This window comes from Pseudorca crassidens, chromosome 11 (genome assembly GCF_039906515.1).
Source record: "Pseudorca crassidens isolate mPseCra1 chromosome 11, mPseCra1.hap1, whole genome shotgun sequence".
NCBI classification, from domain to species: Eukaryota; Metazoa; Chordata; class Mammalia; order Artiodactyla; family Delphinidae; genus Pseudorca; species Pseudorca crassidens.
The window spans coordinates 99,479,078-99,499,941 of record NC_090306.1 but is presented as its reverse complement, the minus strand read 5'-3'; the positions used below and the strand labels follow the sequence as shown (position 1 = coordinate 99,499,941).

General features: G+C 45.1%; 1 protein-coding gene across 5 annotated transcripts in view; it reads left to right on the top strand.

Annotated features, from left to right (window-relative positions):
* The window catches only part of TCF20 (transcription factor 20), a 189,043-nt gene that overhangs the window by 123,095 nt on the left and 45,084 nt on the right, over positions 1 to 20,864 (top strand). For 4 of the 5 annotated variants that reach the window (XM_067698289.1, XM_067698291.1, XM_067698290.1 and 1 more), the window contains one exon: positions 13,242 to 18,959. In XM_067698289.1, coding sequence (XP_067554390.1) covers positions 13,242 to 18,959 — 5,718 coding nt within the window. The remainder of the gene's footprint in view (positions 1 to 13,241; positions 18,960 to 20,864) is intronic. The other variant, XM_067698294.1, reaches the window with a different exon arrangement.

Below are 20,864 nucleotides of genomic sequence, written 5' to 3'. Positions count from 1 at the left end.
TTTGAGAATTGAAACCAGAGTATGTTGCTCTCTAGCTCAAAGCCTTCTAATAAAATCCAACATCCTTATGTGGCTTAAAAGGCCTTTCATCTGTACTTCTCAGACTTTTGCATGTATGTGACTCACTGTTGAGCATGTTAACATGCGGATTCTGATTCTGTAGGTTCACGAGGCCTGAGACTCTACATCTCCAACAAGAACCCAGACGGCAGTGCTGCTGGTCTGCAGACCCCATGATAACAAGGCCTGTGTGCTCAGGGTCCTTTCCTCTGGCTGCGCCTCCCTCTGTTCTCCCTGCACTTTGGCCACGTCGGCCACTTTGTTGATCCTTTCACCAAGCCCTTTCCTGCCTCACCTCTGTGCTCCTTGCCACAGGTCTCTGCACAGCCTATCCCCTCACCTCCTTCCAGTCACACATCACCTCCTCAGGGAGGCTTGTCTTCCTGTGTAAACCATCCTGTTTAAATCCTACCCTTTCCCCTACACCCTTCTCTCTGTCCCCTTAGGCTCCCTTACTTCTCCCTAAGCATTTCTTAGTTCCTGGCGTGTATTTATTTGTAATTGTTTTGTCTTTATTTGCTGTTTTCATGGAAGGTTGGGACTTGAGACTTGTTCATAGCTGTATCTCCAGAACCTAGAATCAGTGCCTGGAACGTGATAATTTGCTCAAATGTGTATTGAAAGATGAATATACATATGTGTAAATGTTTCTCCTGTTAGACATGGGCCCCTTGAGGGAAGGCACCTTCCTTACTCCTTTTTGCATTTTAGGTGTTTAGCCTGAATCCTCATTCTGGTCCTCTCATACCCCTCCTCACCCTCATAACATCAGTCTTCAGTGATTGTTAAGCTACTGTTTGCCAGACCGTTCTGGGGGGCTTTCAATAACCTTTTTTGTCTCATAACCAAATTTTTTTATATAAGTAACACATGACTTTAGTCTTACTAAAAAAAAAAAAATCAAACAAGTAAAAAGTTATTCCTCCCCTAGTTAATGTTTTGGTATGTATCCTTCTCAGCCATTTTCTAGACTTATTATTTTGAAATTTATCAGTAATAAAGGAAAAGATGGGACTTGCTTCCAGTATCAGGAGAAGTCTTCTTAGTGGAATAGTGCATTGTATCTTTCACCTTATCAAGGGCAAACTCCAGGGCAGTTCTGTTCTACAGTTGAAGAAACCGAAGCTTAAGAAGTGAGTAATGTGCTCAAGATCTCACTAACGGTATGATGCAAAACCAGTTCAGAATCTGACTGTGTCCGGGTTCAGAGTCCATGCATGCCCTTTCTGCTACATCATGCTGCCAGGAGCTGTGGGGACAGAGACAGGAGTGGTTGACTCACTGGAAGGAGGCTCCCGAGGAAGGGATGTTTGAGCAGGTCTTCACAGAAGCGTCTGAGTTAATCAGATGGTAGAAGTGGACAGAGAACTAGCATTCTAGACATGGTAACAGCTTGGGCAAAGACCTGAGGTCTGAAGCACCTTTGGGGTATGGAGAGAAGTTCGGTGTCACTGGAGTAGGAGGTGTGAAATGAGGTCATGAAAAGCGGAGCTGGAAATTCTGTTGGTGTCAGAAGCTGAAGAATCTTAAATTCCATGCTGTGAACTCTGTGGTGTTTCCTCAGACCGGTTAAGTGGGAAACCAGAATCTTGTTTATTTGCAAAATGTGTCAAACAAACAGAAAAGCACAGAGTCTAATGGCACCTGTGTACCCATCACCCAGATTTAACAGATGTCACAGTTGGATCCTCCTGAGTACCTCCCTCCCTTCACTTAGAACCATATTCCCAAACACCAGGCCTTTTTCGTATGTATCATTTCTAAAATTTATCCATGTTCATACATACAGGGCTAGAGAACTAGTTTGGAATTCTTCCATTGTTAATTCATCTAATATAGTAAAAGGAATAAAAGCTTGATCCTACAAAATCACAAGTACCCCCTCAGGCTGGTTTGACATGTCTCCATTCGGCTGAAAGTATATCCTGGCTTTCTGGCACGGTTGAAGTTATTATAGGCTTATACCTTGTACTTTGCCCCTTGGAGGATCAGCCATTTTTCTAAGAAGCCTGGGTTCCATTTAGTGAGGAATGGCATTTATAAACTCAAAACTGAATGTCAGCTTGGTTCCCTAGGATTATTAGCGTTCTAAAATTACAGTGCCTGTGTGTGTGTGTGTGTGTGTGTGTGTGTGTGTGTGTGTGTGTGTGTGTGTGTGTGTGTGTGTGTGTGTGTGTGTGTGTGTGTGTGTGTGTGTGTGTAATGTTTAGCTTTCTAATTCACCTGGAGTTTATTTTTATGGTTATCATGAGATGGGATCTAACACAATTATTTTTCTCGCTGAAAAATTCCAGAAATGTAGCATGTTATCCCAATACCCTTTAATTTATTTTAATTATAATTTAGAAAAAGTTATGATACATGGTAGGACAAATATCTTCTGACTTTTCAGTTTCCCAAATTTTCTTGACTAGCTTCACATGTTTTCTTTAATTGAGCTTTAGAATTCATTTATCAAAGCCTCACAGAGACAGTGGAGAGTCCTCTGGTTGAGGGGGTGATGGTGAGGAGACTTGAAGAATGAGGCTTCAGAGCTTGGGAGATGAGTTATGTTGAGCAAAGTAAGTAAATTGATTAAGCAAGTATGTAAGTATATATTGAGGATAATGGGAGCCAGGTGTCTTAACTATCTGAGGAGGGAATTACAAACATGGAAAGATGGAAGGTTGGAAAGATCCTTGAGGGTTTTGGGTTGGAATTGGAGGTGTCAGGATGAACGTGTGGTTCTTAAACGTATATACAACTGTAGATATAGAAGTACTTATAGGTGTGGGTGTTCGTGTACATGCATAATATTTTCTAGCTAGAAACAGTGACATCCCAATAGCAATGAACAATCCTAGCACTCAGATCCTTGTTTCTAAATATTATCCTCCTCTAAAATGAATCAAGTGTCCTTGGAGAAATGGCTAGTTCCAGGGGTGGGGGTGGGGAAAGTAAATGATGAGCCTAAAACATCTTGTGCCAGGAAGTAAGGGAATGCTCAAGGAATGGAACATGTCAAAAGGATACAGGGGCCAGTTTGAAGAGGTCTCCACTCGCCAAATGTGGATAGTTTGAGAATCAAATAGATGAATGAATACATGGGTGAGGAGGGAAAGTTCTGCCTGCTAATGATGGATAGAGAATCACCATTTGGCAACCATCCTAGAGGTGGTTGATTCACATGGGAGTCATCAATGAGTGGATGTTTGACAAAGAACAGGATGTTGGCATAATCTCAGGATTCTCCCATGAGATACTCAACCGGTTACAAAGGTAAAGTGGTAGCTTTACAGTGGAGAAGCCTGGCAGAGATGGGCTTGACCAGGTGAATGAGATTGACATCTCCACCAGTGGAGGGATGGCTTGCCATCCATCCCTGATGTGATACACTGAAAAGAGCACAGCATCACGTCTCTGATAATACTGCCAAGATAGCGGGACCTGAGCCTGGACATGCAGGTTGAGGACCATGCTACAGAATGAAAGGGCTATGCTCTGTTAAGGACATGGAAGTCAGGAAAACATTGGGGAACTATTTCAGATTGGTGAGACACTGGTGAGACATGACAACTTGTATTCCTGGATGGGATCCTGGGCCAGAAAGGAAAAAGAAACGTTGTTGGGACAGTTAACAAAATTTGAATGGACTCCGTGGATTGGATTGGTGGTGTAGTGTGAATGTTGATTTCCTGGTGTGGAGGGTTTTATGCTGGTTATGCAGTTGAATGTTCCTTTTTTTGGAAATGTACACTGGACTATTTAGGGGTGATAGGGCTTCATGTCTTCAGCTTGCTCTCAAAGAGGTCAGGAAGAAGCTAATTTTTATACAGGCTGTATAATATTTATACAGGCTGTATATAGTCATCCCTCAGTATCTGCAGGGGAGTGGTTCCAGGACCCCCTCAGACACCAAAATCTGTGGATGCTCAAGTCCCTTATATAAAATGGCATAGTATTTGCATATAAACTATGTACATCCTTCCATACATCATCTCTAGATTACTTACAATACCTAGTACAATGTAAATGCTACATTACATACACATAGTTATAAACTCAGTGTGAGTACTATATATTATAAATAGTTGCTAGGCAAGCAGCAGATTCAAGCTGTGCTTTTTGTAACTTTCTGGAATTTTTCCCCCCTAATATATTTGATCTGTGGTTGGTTGAATCTACAGATGCAGAGCCCATAGATAACAGAGGGTTGACTGTATAGGTAATGAATATGTATAGGTAGTGGAACAAATGATATGAAATATTAACTAAAAAGTAAAATGATATTATCAGTTGGGGAACCTTGTCGCTTTCCTGTACATGTGAAATTATTTCAAAATAAATTATTTTTTAAGACCCTACTGAGATTTTGACCAGAATGTTATTAGTTTTATAAACTGATCTGTGGAGACTTGACCTCTTTATGATACTGTGTCTTTTCATCTAGATACGTTATGTGTTTCCCTGGTGGGTTGGTTTATTTTGTTTTGTTTTTGAGCTCTTCTTTGGAGTCCTTTGGTAAAGTTTATTTCGACATGTAGCTTTTGCCTACTCCTGCTTTGGATTAGTCCTCTGGTATCTTTTAAATTTTGTTGCTGTTATAAAATGAAGCCATTTTTGCCTATAAGTGGCAACACTGATTGCTTTCTGTTATCCTTTTTGCCTGTGAAGGTTTAGAAATTATGTACTCATACAACCTTTAAGTGAGGAAAAAAAATTAATAACATCTCAGAAGCCCTCAGGCTCAACAGTTAGGAAAAAACCCACAGGGAGCCCCAGCTAGCTCCAGAGATACCACCAGCTCTACGCCTTTTCCAAAACTATTGGCCATCCTGCCCACAGTTGAGGTCATCTAGATTGATCTTGTGAATATGAGACAGGCAGCTATCTAATGGGAATGGGATTGAGCCCCTTTGGCCTGTCCAGGAGAGGTTTATGGCGTTTCCATGCAGTTACAGAAACATGTGGTGATAGGATGCTGTGGTCTCTTAGCTATTTGAGATTATGTCTAAAAATAGGGCTGCCCACTCTGGGGTGGAATTCAGCTGTTTTTAGGTCTAATTCTGAAAAATAGCTCAGAGAGCCGGTGTTTTCTGTGTACACACTCACTTGGGCACCACAGTGTATGTGTGGTGTTGGTGCCAGGTTTTCTAGAGCGAGGATTCCTGCCTGACATTGCCCATTTCTCCCCCACCTGCCCCTGGGCTTGTAGGGTCTCCTCTGCCTTCCTTTTTCCCTTCTCAGTCAGGAAAGTGCTTTGCTGTCAGCAGAACAAAGATATTTTTGAGATAGTGTGAGAGGTATATTTTTAAAATAAGGTTAATGAAATTTTAAGTGATTATTTTCTATGCAGGTATTAATGTCTATAGAAATGAAAATGCATCCCCAATCCTGCCTCCCTGAATAATAGAAGGGTTTTCACTATTCCGTACTGTTTGGCCTTGGACCAAATGACTTCCAGATAGTTGTAACCATAGCACACATATGGTTACTTTTCTTCATCTTAGTATGTAAAACAGGCATTTCCTATGGTGCTAGAATCTTCACAGTTGTTTTCAATGAATATGTACTATTTCATTGAGTGAAAATACCATAATGTGTTTAATCATTTTCAAATGCTAAAAAGTTAGATTCTTGCCCATCTTTTCTGCTTATAGGTATCACTGGAGTGAATACGTTGGTACTGTGGTTTTTGCTTGGTTGTTTTGAGATTTCCTTAGGATAGAAATCTAGTAAATATTGATAGAATTACTGGGTCAAAAGATGTTAATATTTTTATTACCAAATAGCTTTTCCAAAGGGTTGTAATAATTTATGCTGCTTTTGCTATTGTTTGTACCAGCTTCACCCCAACCTCACCAGGTGTCATATCATCTCTGCTTTTTTTCTTTTTTTAATTTAATAGCTATGAATTTGTGCTCCCACTTTTTGCCAGCAATGTATTTGATCGTGGTTGAAGGTGGATGTGTTTTATAGCTTGCATGGTTAATACAAAACAGATTTTGACCCTCAGAGCAAACTTCTTACATCTGTAGCACTCTGGTGGGTGTCTTTTCCTCTAGACGACAGACTTGCAAATTCTGAGTTGGTTCCTTAAGCTGCTTTCTGGGCTCCCAAGCCAGGGACAGGCCAGCACCATCAGCACATTATCTTACTCTTAAGGCCTAATTGTACTGAGACACCTGTCAGCCACCAAGAAGGGTCTAGGCTCTGTTCATCTGCAAATATGATATAGAATATGAAATATCAAATCAAAACCTTGAGCAAATCTTTTTGCCTGATCTACTTAGGAAGATTCCATGTTTGCACATACATAGAGCAAACAACATAGAACTACCCAGGTATAGAAAGTCAACTCAACTCTGGAAAATTTCAAGATTTCCTTCTAAAATAACTCCCAATCTGTCAAAGTCTTGCTGCTGTTTCATGGAAGGCTTCTGTCAGAAGTACAGGTTGGGTTCTGGGGTGGGCATTCCATATCCCACCTGTCTGTTTACTATGAATGTTTTGCTTGTTTAACTTCTCTGAGCCTCACTTTACAGAAAGGAGCACTAATACTTGTTAGAGCATGGTGAGGATTAAATACATTAATATTTATGTAAAGTGCCTGGTACAGTGTGTGGCTTGTGTTAGAGATGCAGGAAATAGGTGATAGCTACAGTTATTGTCTAAGTGTTAGGATTTTTTTTTTTTTTTTTTTCCTGGCTGTGCTGCTAGGCATGTGGGATCTTTGTTCCCTGACCAGGGATCAAACCTGTGCCCCCTGCAGTGGAAGCGTGGAGTCTTAACCACTGGACCGCCAGGGAAGACCCAAAGTGTTAGGAATATTTAAAACCTGGATTTAAGTGCTCCTTGCTCAATTTGTGGTACAGTGAAAGAAGGGAAAGTGGGTTTTAGAACCAAAAGAATTTGAGTTATAGGATATCAGCTTCAGTTTATCCTAGAAGAGTGACTTTTGGCAAATTACATAATTTATCTGTTTTTTTTTTCTCACCTGTAAGTTGAAATATATGTAAAACTACCCAGTGCCTGACACACAGAATAAATGGTAGCTATTATCATCAATAGTGCATACCTTTAGATAGTGGTTAAAGGCAAATGCACTTCACTAAGTTTGTTTTTACTAACAGAGAAAAGCTAACAAATGACCTGCTTCAAGGAAGACTTGGGGAAAAGGTCACATTTCAGGAGCTCTTAAGATTCTGGGAACCATATGACCTGACTCAGTAGGAAGGAATTTGTGGACCTAGGGATGTTTCAGAGATGGCTTCAAGGTGAGGGCAGGACGATGGCCCAGAGCGGATGGAGCAGGTTTGATTGAGAGGGTGGAGATGAGCAGAAATTGGGTTGGGAAGATGCCAGAGGGCTTCAAGGCATGTGGGGAGGCAATGCTGTCAAAACAGCAGGTGAAGAAAAGCTGTTCCAGGTGATTGGTTCTGGGAAAGAGACCTTCTAGAGATGTTATTCTAGTCCAAGAAAGATGAGAATGGCAGTGACAAGGCTGGAGAGGTAAAGGGCAAATCCAAGAGGTGGAAAAGTCACAGGATTAGGTAACACCATAAATACAAAGAGTTCAAGGAAGAGATGAGTTTGAGGTTGTTCTCAAGCATCTTGCCTAGGGATGTCTAAGAGGTGATCGTGGTTCTCCTTGGGGATAGGAAGTTGGGTCAATTGAGGAAAGAACATTTTTGTCCTTGAGAATGAGTTGGTGACTGCCTAAAAATGTATTTTGTCATCTTTATGGAAATTAATCCAGCCACAAGTGACACTGCCTAGAGTCTTTACATGCAAAAGTGACTGTTCTGTCTCCCCACCACCACCAAAAGAGGGCTGGAGGCCTTGTCATTAAAACCATTACCATATGGTTAGTAAGTCCTGCATACCTGACCCACCCCATCCCTGGCGGTCAGAGTCCCAACCAATTTTGAATCCTGGGCATTTCTTTCCTCCTTGCAGCTTGGCTGTGCATTTTGTCTGACATTTATAGGTGTTTTGTTATGGGAGGATTTTTAGACCCTCTGGTATGTTGCATGAAATAGAAGTCTCTCCCTTCCCAAGTGATAATATTCTACTCTGAAATCCTAGGAATGAGAGAAGAACGATATTAGTCAGGGTCCTGGTGGGAAACAGATGGCACACTCAAACTGGGTAATTTAAGGAGCATTTAATTGTTTCATTCAGGCAAAAGGAAGCTTTCTATTCCAGGTATGAAGAGTTTTGATAGAGGAATTAAGGATTTACCCAACCATTGGAAGAACTGGGATTGGGAAGGTCAGGGAAGCTGCTACCGATCATCTCACACTGAAACACCACAGTGAGTGGTTCTTGTGAGCTCATGGGGAAGCCGCTTAGGAATCCACGTCTGCTGCAGCCACCTCCAGGAGTATTACCGTCTCCTTTTCTTCTGCCTTTCAAATCTTTCTTGTGCTCCTCTTTGTAAACTCTAACCCAGATTATGCTGGAAAAAGGGTTCTGAAAAGGTAGCTCCCAGGTTCTGGTCTGCAGAGGAGAACTTAGAAAGAGGGTGGTCACAATGCTGCTGAGTTGTCCACAGTGCAGAACTGGGACTATTTACAAAGGGCGAGCAGGGACTGGGGACACCAGTAGAGAAAGTGGAGTCTCCTGGGCTAGCAGTAGCAGGAGGTGTTAGTATCCCTGGGCCTGGAAGGCAAGAGGAGGAAGCCATTCCTCGAGCCTGGAGACGGTGGCTGCTGAGGTTGCCCACCCGGGGCTTGGCCATTGGTGGGTCATCTCAGCCAGTCTCAGCCACTGCAGGGTGGGAGCCAGGAGGGTAAATTCCTCCTCCTCACCCTCCTCCTGCCTCTTCCAGGCAACTGGACCAGAAGCCAGAGGGGCAGTGGAGCCTCTTGACGGTCCCTATGGTGCCCCCTCCCAGAGACAGTAGGATGGAGGTGGGTGAGGAGTAAGGTTGGAGGGAAAGCAGAATAATCCACCAGACAAGGGCCATAACTATAAGTATTTGTGTTGTTAACATCTTGAAGAGTAAAGCATTTTTTCAAGGTAAGGGAGGACAATAAGCAGAAAATCAAAGGTTAAACCTGAATAAAAGAGGAAGCAGGTACTGGAAAAGATCTCTCAAGGAAACTGTCTTGAAGACAGTTTGGAAAACTTCGTGGAGAAGAGAATGGTTTGGGGAGTGGGATGATATCGGACACGAGGAGGAAGAAGGACAAAGAAGGCTAATGTTGGTTTTCTACAAGATGGCAAGGTCCTTGGCCCTGGGGTAGGGTGGAGAGTGCGGCTGCAGGGGGAAGCAGTGCTTGTAGTGAGGTCAGTGTGGACTCTGGATCATGAACCATGGAACACATAAGGCACTACGTTCTGGACTTCACCAGTGCGCCTCCATAGCCCTCCCGAAACCATTCGGAGGTTTAGGAAAATGGGAGAGAACCAGGAAGGGGAGAGTTGGGGAGGGAGGCGAGTTGGTAAACCTTTTTCATATTAGGTATAGAAATTCCTTATGGGTGACTTTGCTTCCTTTTAGAGTGTCATTTTTTCTTTACTGCATCTGTACTCATTCAAACGAGGAAGTTCAGGCATTTGCCACTATTAATCATGAAGCTATAAAACTGATTACACTGATGCTCTGCTTTTCTTAAATGATGGGACAGTATTGGAATTATCTATTAGTAGCTTATTTTATACACTGCTGCTAAAATTAGTACTTTGGGTTTACATTTTCAATTGCTGGTATACTTGGTTTTCCTAATTGCTTTACTTGGAAATACTAAAAAATGAACTTGCACCCACTTTCTGGTGATCAGATACTTCATGTGTACCGAGAGTGTTTAACTTGACTAATACCCTGCAGGAGATACCTGGCTGTGGTTTTTTTTTTTTCTCTAGTCTTTTTTCATCTAGTCCATAAACCAGAACAATAACAATAGGGAAGAGGATGACATCATACAGGACAGGAAACCTCTGAGAAGGGCTGAGAGCACACCTCCGAAGGAACTGTACCTAAATCTGTCTCCCACTCTGGAGATGGGATTCTCTGAGGAGCCAGGCAGCCGGAGGCGGAGGCGGGAAGTGCTGATGTTACAGTGTTCTTTACTTCTTAGCAGCTCTTGCTGAGGAAAAATTTGGAGCAAGTGGCAACATTGTTTATATACTCATTTTTCAGAAGACTGATTTTATTTACAGAAGGATTAATTAAACAACATGTAAGATGTTTATTTATGGAGAGATGATCTCTCAAGGAAGGTTTTCATTAAACTGCCAGATTTAGTAGCTGCCTTTTATCATGTAGAGAAAGCCATTGGCATTAAGAGCTAGGGTAGGACACCACAAACAGGAAGAATACCTGTGTGGACAGAATTGGTCCTGACAGTCTCAGTTCCTAAGGTGCTTACTAACTTACCCTAAGTGGCTTAATGGGGACGTCCTTGTGAGAGGGGAATAGAGAAGCACATAACTTCAAAGTATTGTTGGTGGGGTCATCCACTTTCAAGGCTGACCTCTGACAGGACAAGTGGCAGTTGTCACTGACTCATATTAGATCCTCTGGGTACTGTAGTGTTAAGAACGTGGCCTGAAGGTGCAGACTGCCAGGCCAGCCTTGTGAACTCTGTGCTTCAGTTTCCTCATCTGGAAGATGAGGATGCTGATTTTGTGCGGATTCAGTGAGTCAGTGCTTGTAAAGTGCTGGTACAGTATCAAGCACTACAGTAAGCACTCCAGTAGGAGTTATCTGTTGCCCAGCAGATGCAGTGGAACACAGAAAATGGCTGTCTGTTGCAAAGGCATTTTGAAGAGGATGAGAAGAGGTTTCCTTTAGATTCTGAGATTATTTGTACTTGAATGTTTAAAGGTGACTTTGGGTCATGTGATTATATAATCAAACTTAATATCCAAGTAGTAGACTCTTGTCTAGCTATTCAGACTTAAGATACTTCAGGAAGAAGTAGGTCAAGCTTTCAGAGTTTAGAGTTGCTGACCATCTTCAGCTGTGGTCCATGTTTAATTTCTGCAGTCTCCTCACAGCTCTCATATGGACTTAAGTGGGGTTTTTTCCCTCTGGAACTGGATAATTTTACAGGTAGGATCTCAGGCATCATCTAGCTCTGCTTTCAGATCAGTCATATTCTATTTTCTTTTCCTGCTCTTCTCTCATCTCACTGCCACACCACCACCTCTGAGTATGGAAGTTCTCGCCTGGTTCTCTGAGGCTTACTTCTTGTGCATTTACTGGTTTATAGAATGCCTGCTGTGTGCTCCTTACTGTTTTAATGACAGGAGGATTACAGCAAGGCACCAAGTCTCTGCCCTTGGAAGTTTACATTCTAGTGGGGGCTGGGGACAGATAGTATAGAAGTAGCGCATATGTACCTGTTGGGAATAAATACTGGGGAGGAAACAAGGCAGGGGAATCAGGAAGGCCCAGGTGAGGGTGTGGAGTTAGCTGTTTTTTAATAGGATGGCCAGGGGAAAGCCAAACTGGTTCCTGGAAGGAAGTAAAGGGGCAAGCCGTGTGCCTCTGGAGGAGGAGCATCGCCGGCAAGAGCAAAGTTCCTCTGTAGAAATGCTGGTGGCCCGGCCCAGAGGCAAGGAGACAGCAGAACTAGGGCAGAGAGTGGCAGAGGAGGACGTCAGAGAAGTTAGGAGGTAGGGGGTGGGCCTCCCAGACCAGCTTCACTTGGGATGAAATGGGGAGCCACTGCAGGGCTTGGAGATACAGAATCCAGCTTACCAACTCACCTTTTAAAAGAATCACTGACTTTCCTGCCCGCAACTTCTTTTTCAGCTCCCCTGAGAGGGAATTAAGAAAGTAGATTCATAAGCCATTGTAGGAAAACTTTGTCTTAACTTACCCTAGCCCATGTGTGTTTTGTAATTTCTTTTTTGAATAATTGATTCTAAAGTCATTTGGAGCAGTTTGACCTTGTCTTATTCATCTCTGACTCTGAGGAGACAGGCCCAGGCAAAAGGTGTAAAATAGAGAGCTAGTGGAAACCTGCGGTACAGCACAGGGGGCTCAGCTTGGTGCTCTGTGACGACCTAGATGGGTGGGATGGGGGGGTTGGGGTGGGAGGGAAGACCTAGAGGTAGGGGATATATGTATACATATAGCTGATTCACTTCACTGTACAGCAGAAAATAACACAACATTGTAAAGCAATTATACTCCAATTAACAAAAACAGCTCTTGATTAATTGTTTAAGAGGAGTATTATATTACATGAGAATTACATTAGCAAATGTAATGCAAAGTGTTGACCCAATCAGATGACTTTGGGAAGAGTCTAGGTCCTAGGCTTGGTGAATTCTAATTTTCCTCTATATCTTTTGCTGTTCTCCTGTGTGACTGAATTCTCTCTTTCATAGGAATGGCCAATAATAACTTTGTGAATACTAGATTGGCAAGTCAAAAACTACATGGGGGTCAGAGATGCTAAAACTTCTTGGAAACCTCCGGAAAGAATCTGGACAAATAATCACTGCTACTTTGGCTTATGATGCCTAGCCCTTTGAACCTGGGAGTTGAGGATGGGGGCGGGTGGTGGGGCTTGGACATACTTATGTGTCAAGAAGAGGTTAACCCCTAAGATTGTATAGCTGACTGAAGCAATAAGGAATCCATGCAGTGTTAAGAGTTGAGTGTCCCGGGGTCACCCACCATCACAGATTGTTGGTAATTATAGTAAACCTGCAGTCACATGCATTAGGATATAAGGAGCTGACTTCTGTTCTCAGGCCAGTTCTATTTCTCAGAGTCGGGGAGGGGAGTAACTGCCTCATCATTAAGTGAGACTCTCAGTTCAATAATCAGTCTAATAATACATGAAACAAACTATATGAAAGTGTTTTTTCTCACCCCTCCCCCACCATAACTGGAAGACTTTTTAAAAATTGTTGGATTTTTTATTGACAATATAGCCCCATATTTTGGGGGCTCATTTATCTAATAGTGAGGTTTTTACTATATTGAATTTGTATTTACCCAGAATGAATGTTTCTTTTCATACTATCGTAGACTTCTGCCTCACTCTTATGGATGTTTCTTTGCTTATTTGCAGCTTCAGAAATGGATAGGATAAGAAATAAAGGAGATGAAATTCAAACCAGTTAATCTCATCTGGGCATCTGAATTTTCACGTCCCCTCCATCTCTAAACTTGATTTTATTTGTACTGAGGAGATGCATGTCTAATACTCGTTTTTTTTTTCTTCCATTTCCAGGAGGGCTGTTGGCCTGCTGCGGTGCTGCTGAACAGTATGCAGTCCTTCCGGGAGCAAAGCAGTTACCACGGAAACCAGCAGAGCTACCCACAGGAGGTACACGGCTCATCCCGGATAGAAGAGTTCAGCCCTCGCCAGGCCCAGATGTTCCAGAATTTTGGGGGTGCAGGTGGCAGTAGTGGTGGCAGTGGCAGCAGCAGTGGTGGTGGACGACGAGGAACAGCGGCTGCTGCTGCAGCAGCGGCAATGGCTAGCGAAACCTCCGGCCATCAGGGCTACCAGGGTTTCAGGAAAGAGGCTGGAGACTTTTACTACATGGCAGGCAGCAAAGACCCCGTGGCAGCCGGAACCCCGCAGCCTGCTCAGCGAAGGCCTTCTGGGCCTGTGCAGAGCTATGGACCCCCCCAGGGGAGCAGCTTTGGCAATCAGTATGGGAGTGAGGGTCATGTGGGCCAGTTTCAAGCACAGCACTCTGCCCTTGGTGGCGTGTCTCATTATCAGCAGGATTACACGGGACCTTTCTCTCCAGGGAGCGCTCAGTACCAGCAGCAGCCTTCCAGCCAACAGCAGCAGCAAGTGCAGCAGTTGAGACAGCAGCTTTACCAGTCCCATCAGCCTCTGCCGCAGGCCACTGGCCAGCCAGCGTCCGGCTCATCCCACATGCAGCCGATGCAGCGGCCCTCAACTCTGCCAGCCTCTGCCACTGGTTACCAGTTAAGAGTGGGTCAGTTTGGCCAACACTACCAGTCTTCTGCCACGACCTCCTCCTCCTTCCCTTCACCACAACGCTTCAGCCAGTCTGGACAGAGCTATGACGGCAGTTACAGTGTGAATGCTGGATCCCAGTACGAAGGACATAATGTGGGTTCTAATGCACAGGCTTACGGAACACAATCGAATTACAGCTATCAGCCTCAATCTATGAAGAATTTTGAACAGACGAAGATTCCACAAGGGGCCCAGCAGGGGCAGCAGCAGCAGCAGCAGCAGCAGCAACAGCAACAGCAGCAGCAGCAGCAGCAGCAGCAGCAGCATCCGCAGCATGTGATGCAGTATACCAACACTGCCACCAAGCTGCCGCTGCAAAGCCAGGTGGGGCAGTACAGCCAGCCCGAGGTTCCTGTGAGGTCCCCCATGCAGTTTCACCAGAACTTCAGCCCCATTTCTAACCCTTCCCCGGCTGCCTCTGTGGTTCAGTCTCCAAGCTGTAGCTCTACCCCATCTCCTCTTATGCAGAGTGGGGAGAATCTCCAGTGTGGGCAAGGCAATGTGCCGATGGGTTCCAGAAACAGAATTCTACAGTTAATGCCTCAACTCAGCCCAACCCCATCAATGATGCCCAGTCCTAATTCTCATGCTGCAGGCTTCAAAGGGTTTGGACTAGAAGGGGTGCCAGAAAAGCGGCTGACAGATCCTGGGTTGAGTAGTTTGAGTGCCCTGAGTACGCAAGTGGCCAATCTTCCTAATACTGTTCAACACATGCTACTTTCCGATGCACTGACACCTCAGAAGAAGACCTCCAAGAGGCCTTCTTCATCTTCTAAGAAAGCAGACAGCTGCACAAACTCCGAAGGCTCCTCACAGGCTGAAGAACAACTGAAGTCCCCTATGGCAGAGTCGCTGGATGGAGGCTGCTCCAGCAGTTCCGAGGATCAAGGTGAGAGGGTGAGGCAGCTAAGTGGCCAGAGCACCAGTTCTGACACCACCTACAAGGGTGGAGCCTCAGAGAAAGCAGGCTCCTCACCAGCACAAGTCACTCAGAATGAAGCCCCCAGACTCAGTGCCAGTCCTGTAGCCAGAGAAGAGACCGCCTCACCAGGTGCTAAGGACATGCCATTGTCATCTGAGGGCAACCCAAAAGTCAGTGAGAAGACAGTTGGGGTGATTGTCTCCCGGGAAGCTATGACAAGTCGGGTAGAAAAACCTGGTGGGCAAGAAAAAGGCTCCCAAGAGGATGATCCTGCAGCCACTCAGAGGCCACCCAGCACTGGCGGGGGAAAGGAAACCAGTCATGCGTCACTTCCACAGCCAGAGCCTCCGGGAGGAGGAAATAAAGGAAACAAAAATGGAGATAATAACTCCAACCACAATGGAGAAGGAAACGGCCAGAGCGGGCACTCCACAGGGGGCTCTGGTTTTATAGGCAGAACTGAGCCTAGCAAATCTCCTGGAAGCTTGCGCTATAGTTACAAGGATAGCTTTGGGCCAGCCGTGCCAAGAAATGTCAGTGGCTTTCCTCAGTTTCCTACAGGACAAGATAAGGGGGACTTCACTAGCCATGGGGAGCGAAAGGGTAGGAATGAAAAGTTCCCTAGCCTCCTGCAGGAAGTGCTTCAGGGTTACCACCACCACCCTGACAGGAGATATTCTAGGAGTACTCAGGAGCACCAGGGCATGGCTGGTGGCCTAGAAGGAGCCACAAGGCCTAATGTGTTAGTTAGTCAAACCAATGAATTAGCTAGCAGGGGCCTTTTGAACAAAAGCATTGGTTCCCTATTAGAAAATCCCCACTGGGGCCCCTGGGAAAGGAAATCAAGTGGCTCGGCTCCTGAAATGAAACAGATCAATTTGGCTGACTATCCAATTCCCAGAAAGTTTGAAATAGAGCCTCAGTCATCAGCCCATGAGCCCGGGGGTTCCCTCTCTGAAAGAAGATCAGTGATCTGTGATATTTCTCCACTAAGACAGATTGTCAGAGACCCGGGGGCTCACTCACTGGGACACATGGGTGCCGACACCAGACTTGGGAGGAATGAACGTCTCAATCCAAGTTTAAGTCAGTCGGTCATTCTTCCAGGTGGGTTGGTGTCCATGGAAACAAAGCTGAAATCGCAGAGTGGGCAGATAAAAGAGGAAGACTTTGAACAATCCAAGTCCCAAGCTAGTTTCAACAACAAGAAATCTGGAGACCACTGCCACCCTGCTAGCATCAAGCATGAGTCTTACCGAGGCAACGCCAGCCCTGGAGCAGCTACCCATGATTCCATCTCAGACTATGGCCCACAGGACGGCAGACCCACGCCAATGCGGCGAGTCCCTGGCCGAGTTGGTGGTCGGGAGGGCATGAGGGGTCGTTCCCCTTCTCAGTATCATGACTTTTCAGAAAAATTGAAGATGTCTCCTGGGAGGAGCAGAGGCCCAGGGGGAGACCCTCATCACATAAACCCACATATGACCTTTTCAGAGAGGGCCAACAGGAGTTCTTTGCACACTCCCTTTTCTCCCAACTCAGAAAGCCTGGCCTCTGCTTATCACACAAACACTCGCGCTCATGCTTATGGGGACCCCAATGCAGGTTTGAATTCTCAGCTCCATTACAAGAGACAGATGTACCAACAGCAACAAGAGGAATATAAGGACTGGAGCAGCAGTTCTGCTCAGGGAGTGATCGCTGCGGCTCAGCACAGGCAGGAAGGACCCCGCAAGAGTCCAAGGCAGCAGCAGTTTCTTGACCGAGTACGGAGCCCCCTGAAGAATGACAAAGATGGCATGATGTATGGCCCACCAATGGGGACTTACCATGACCCCAGCGGTCAGGATGGTGGGCGCTGCCTCATGTCTAGTGATGGTCTTTCTAACAAAGGCATCGAATTGAAGCACGGCTCCCAGAAGTTACAACAAGAATCTTGTTGGGATCTTTCTCGGCAAACTTCTCCAGCCAAAAGCGGCGGTCCTCCAGGAATGTCCAGTCAGAAAAGGTATGGACCACCCCATGAGACCGACGGACATGGGCTAGCTGAGTCTACACAGTCATCCAAACCTAGTAATGTTATGCTAAGGCTTCCAGGTCAAGAGGATCATTCTTCTCAAAACCCCTTAATCATGAGGAGGCGTGTCCGTTCTTTTATCTCTCCCATTCCCAGTAAGAGACAGTCACAAGATGTGAAGAACAGTAACGCTGAAGATAAAGGGCGCCTCCTTCACCCATCAAAAGAAGGTGCTGATAAAGCCTTCAATTCCTATGCCCATCTTTCTCACAGCCAGGAGATCAAGTCCATCCCTAAGAGAGAATCCTCCAAGGACCTTCCAAGTCCAGATGGTAGAAACTGCCCTGCTGTTACCCTCACAAGTCCTGCCAAGACCAAAATACTGCCCCCACGGAAAGGACGGGGGTTGAAATTGGAAGCTATCGTTCAGAAGATCACATCCCCAAACATTAGGAGGAGTGCATCCTCGAACAGTGCGGAGGCTGCGGGAGACACGGTTACTCTGGATGACATCCTGTCTTTGAAGAGCGGCCCTCCCGAAGGCGGGAGTGGTGCTGTTCAGGATGCCGAGATGGAGAAGAGAAAAGGTGAGGTGGTGTCTGACCTAGTCTGTCCAACAAACCAGGAGTTGAGCGTAGAAAAGCCTCTTGCACGATCTTCGGAGGAGTGGCGTGGCAGTGGGGATGACAAAGTGAAGACCGAGACACACCCAGACACGGCCACTGCTGGAAAGGAACCTCCTGGTGCCATGACATCCGCAACCTCACAGAAGCCTGGGAGTAACCAAGGGAGACCAGATGGTTCCCTGGGTGGGACAGCACCTTTAATCTTTCCTGACTCAAAGAATGTACCTCCAGCGGGCTCATTCGCTCCTGAGGCAAACCCCAAGGCTGAAGAGAAAGAGAACGATACAGTGACCATTTCCCCCAAACAGGAGGGTTTCCCCCCAAAGGGTTATTTCCCATCAGGAAAGAAGAAGGGGAGACCCATTGGTAGTGTGAATAAGCAAAAGAAACAACAGCAGCCACCACCTCCACCCCCTCAGCCCCCCCAGATACCAGAAGGTTCTGCAGATGGAGAGCCAAAGCCAAAAAAGCAGAGGCAAAGGAGGGAGAGAAGGAAGCCTGGGGCGCAGCCAAGGAAGCGGAAAACCAAACAAGCAGTTCCCATCGTAGAGCCCCAAGAACCTGAGATCAAGCTGAAGTATGCCACTCAGCCACTGGATAAAACTGATGCCAAGAACAAGTCTTTTTTCCCTTATATCCATGTAGTAAACAAGTGTGAACTTGGAGCCGTTTGTACAATCATCAATGCTGAGGAAGAAGAACAGACCAAATTGGTGAGGGGTCGGAAGGGTCAGAGGTCCCTGACCCCTCCACCCAGCAGCACTGAAAGCAAGGTGCTCCCAGCTTCATCCTTTATGCTGCAGGGACCTGTCGTGACAGAGTCTTCTGTTATGGGGCACCTGGTGTGCTGTCTGTGTGGCAAGTGGGCCAGTTACCGCAACATGGGCGACCTCTTTGGACCCTTTTATCCCCAAGATTATGCAGCCACTCTCCCCAAGAATCCGCCTCCTAAGAGGGCCACGGAAATGCAGAGCAAAGTTAAGGTACGGCACAAAAGCGCTTCAAATGGCTCCAAGACGGACACTGAGGAGGAGGAAGAGCAGCAGCAGCAGAAGGAGCAGAGGAGCCTGGCCGCCCACCCCAGGTTTAAGCGGCGACACCGCTCAGAAGACTGTGGCGGAGGCCCCCGGTCCCTGTCCAGGGGGCTCCCTTGTAAAAAAGCAACCACCGAGGGCAGCAGCGAAAAGACTGTTTTGGACTCAAAGCCCTCCGTGCCCACCACTTCAGAAGGTGGCCCCGAGTTGGAGTTACAAATCCCTGAACTACCTCTTGACAGCAATGAATTTTGGGTCCATGAGGGTTGTATTCTCTGGGCCAATGGAATCTACCTGGTCTGCGGCAGGCTCTATGGCCTGCAGGAAGCGCTGGAAATAGCCAGAGAGATGGTGAGTACGAGAAATCCCTTACCAGTTGCTCTTTTTGTTACTTCTTTTTGATTCCTTTTCTTCCACCTTCACTTGTTTCAGCCGTATTTTTTATTCTTTCACATCACATGATGATTCCTCCAAATTAAAGCCCCTAAGCTCATGTACAACACAGGGAATATAGCCAGTGCTTTATAATAACCATAAATGGAGTATAACATTTAAAAATTGTGAATCACTATGTTGTACACCCGTAACTTACATAATATGGTACATCAACTATACTTCAATTAAAAAATAATAATAAAGCTCCTAGACCCAAATAACAGACAGAAAATTAAGTAATTTGGACATTTGTTTCACTTTTTACTTTTATCAGCAGTATGTGTTCACAGGTTACAGGGCCATGCTAGTGTCCTCCAGCTCATTAAAACAAACATCCCTGTTTCACCCGTTCTCAAACCTGATTCCTCTGCCAGTTTCCTGTGTTTCTAAACGATAAGTTTTTACTGCTACTTGTGTTATCTATGGATCTTTTTTCCCATTTTTCAACATCTGACTCTGTAATACTTACGAAATATATACTGTGGATATAACTTCTTTCTTTTAAAACTTTTCACTTCTCTAGAATTATTAATTCATGTTTTTATTTGCTTTTTATTTTCTTGGACCACATCTTTCCAATCCAAACGGCTCCTTCCAAGGGGGTTTTTGTTCTTCAGGTCTTTTTTTTTTTTTTTTTTTAATTGGGGTATGGTTGTTTTACAATGTTGTGTTAGTTTCTACTGTACAGCGAAGTGAAGTAGAGTTCCCTGTGCTATACAGCAGGTTCTCATTAGTTATCTACTTTATACATATTAGTGTATATGTGTCAGGTCTCTCATAACTTTTCCTGGGGCGTTCATCATCACAGTCATCATCATTTACTTCTTCCCTCTGTGGAATGCTGTTACCTTACCCATGTCTTTACCTTACTTAGTCTGGGTCCTCATTTAATGGAGTGCATCATCCTTTAGTATTTTCCCGAGAAAAAGGATGCTTGGGAGGTAAATACATTGAGATCTTATGTATCTGGACGTCTTTATCCCATCCTCACGTTTGATGGAGGGTTGGTTGGGTATAGAATCTAGTTGCCTCTCACGATCTTGGAGTCATGCTTCCTGACCTGTCCTCTGCCTCCTAGTGTTGCAGTCGACAGGACTGGAACCACTCTGATTTTCAGGCCCTAATATGTGTGTTGAGTCTTTCTCTTCTGGAAGTTTAAGGATCTTCTCATTTCCCTAGAGTTCTGAAATCTCAAATGATAGGCCTTGAGGTTGGCCTTTTCTTGCCATCTGTAACTCATGGCTGTTAGATCAGGAAGTTTATGTGTTACTTCTTTGATAATTTCCTTCCCTCTGTTTTCTCTATTCTCTCCTTCTGGAATTCCCATTAATTAGGAATTGTACCTCCTGGATTGATCTTCTGGCTTTGTCTTTTCTTTCCTATTCTGTGTTCTTTCTCTCTTTTTGTTCTGATTTCTCCATGCTTCCTACAACTTTATCATCTAATCAACCTTTTATTTATTTATTTTCATTTCTGATATTTTCAACAACTTTCTCTTCTCTGAATATCCCTCTGTGGGGACAGTTACATGGTTAAACTGGGTTGAGTAAGGGACCTAACTCCTCATACAGGCTTTGAGCTAATCTTCTGGTTTCCAGCCCCACCTTGTACCCCCCACTTTCTGAGACACCTGTGCTTCCCAGGCTCTGTGCCACAAGGTGGCTGGCTTTCTAGCGGCTCCTCCCCTGCACTCTCCCCTCTTCTTCCCTTCAGTCTGCTGAAGCACTTGCTCTGTTTTATTTCCGGTTTCCAGAATTTGGACATCTCCTGTGTGTTGTTTGTTTCCCCTCCCATTCTTCAGGTCCTCATGAATTTATAAGT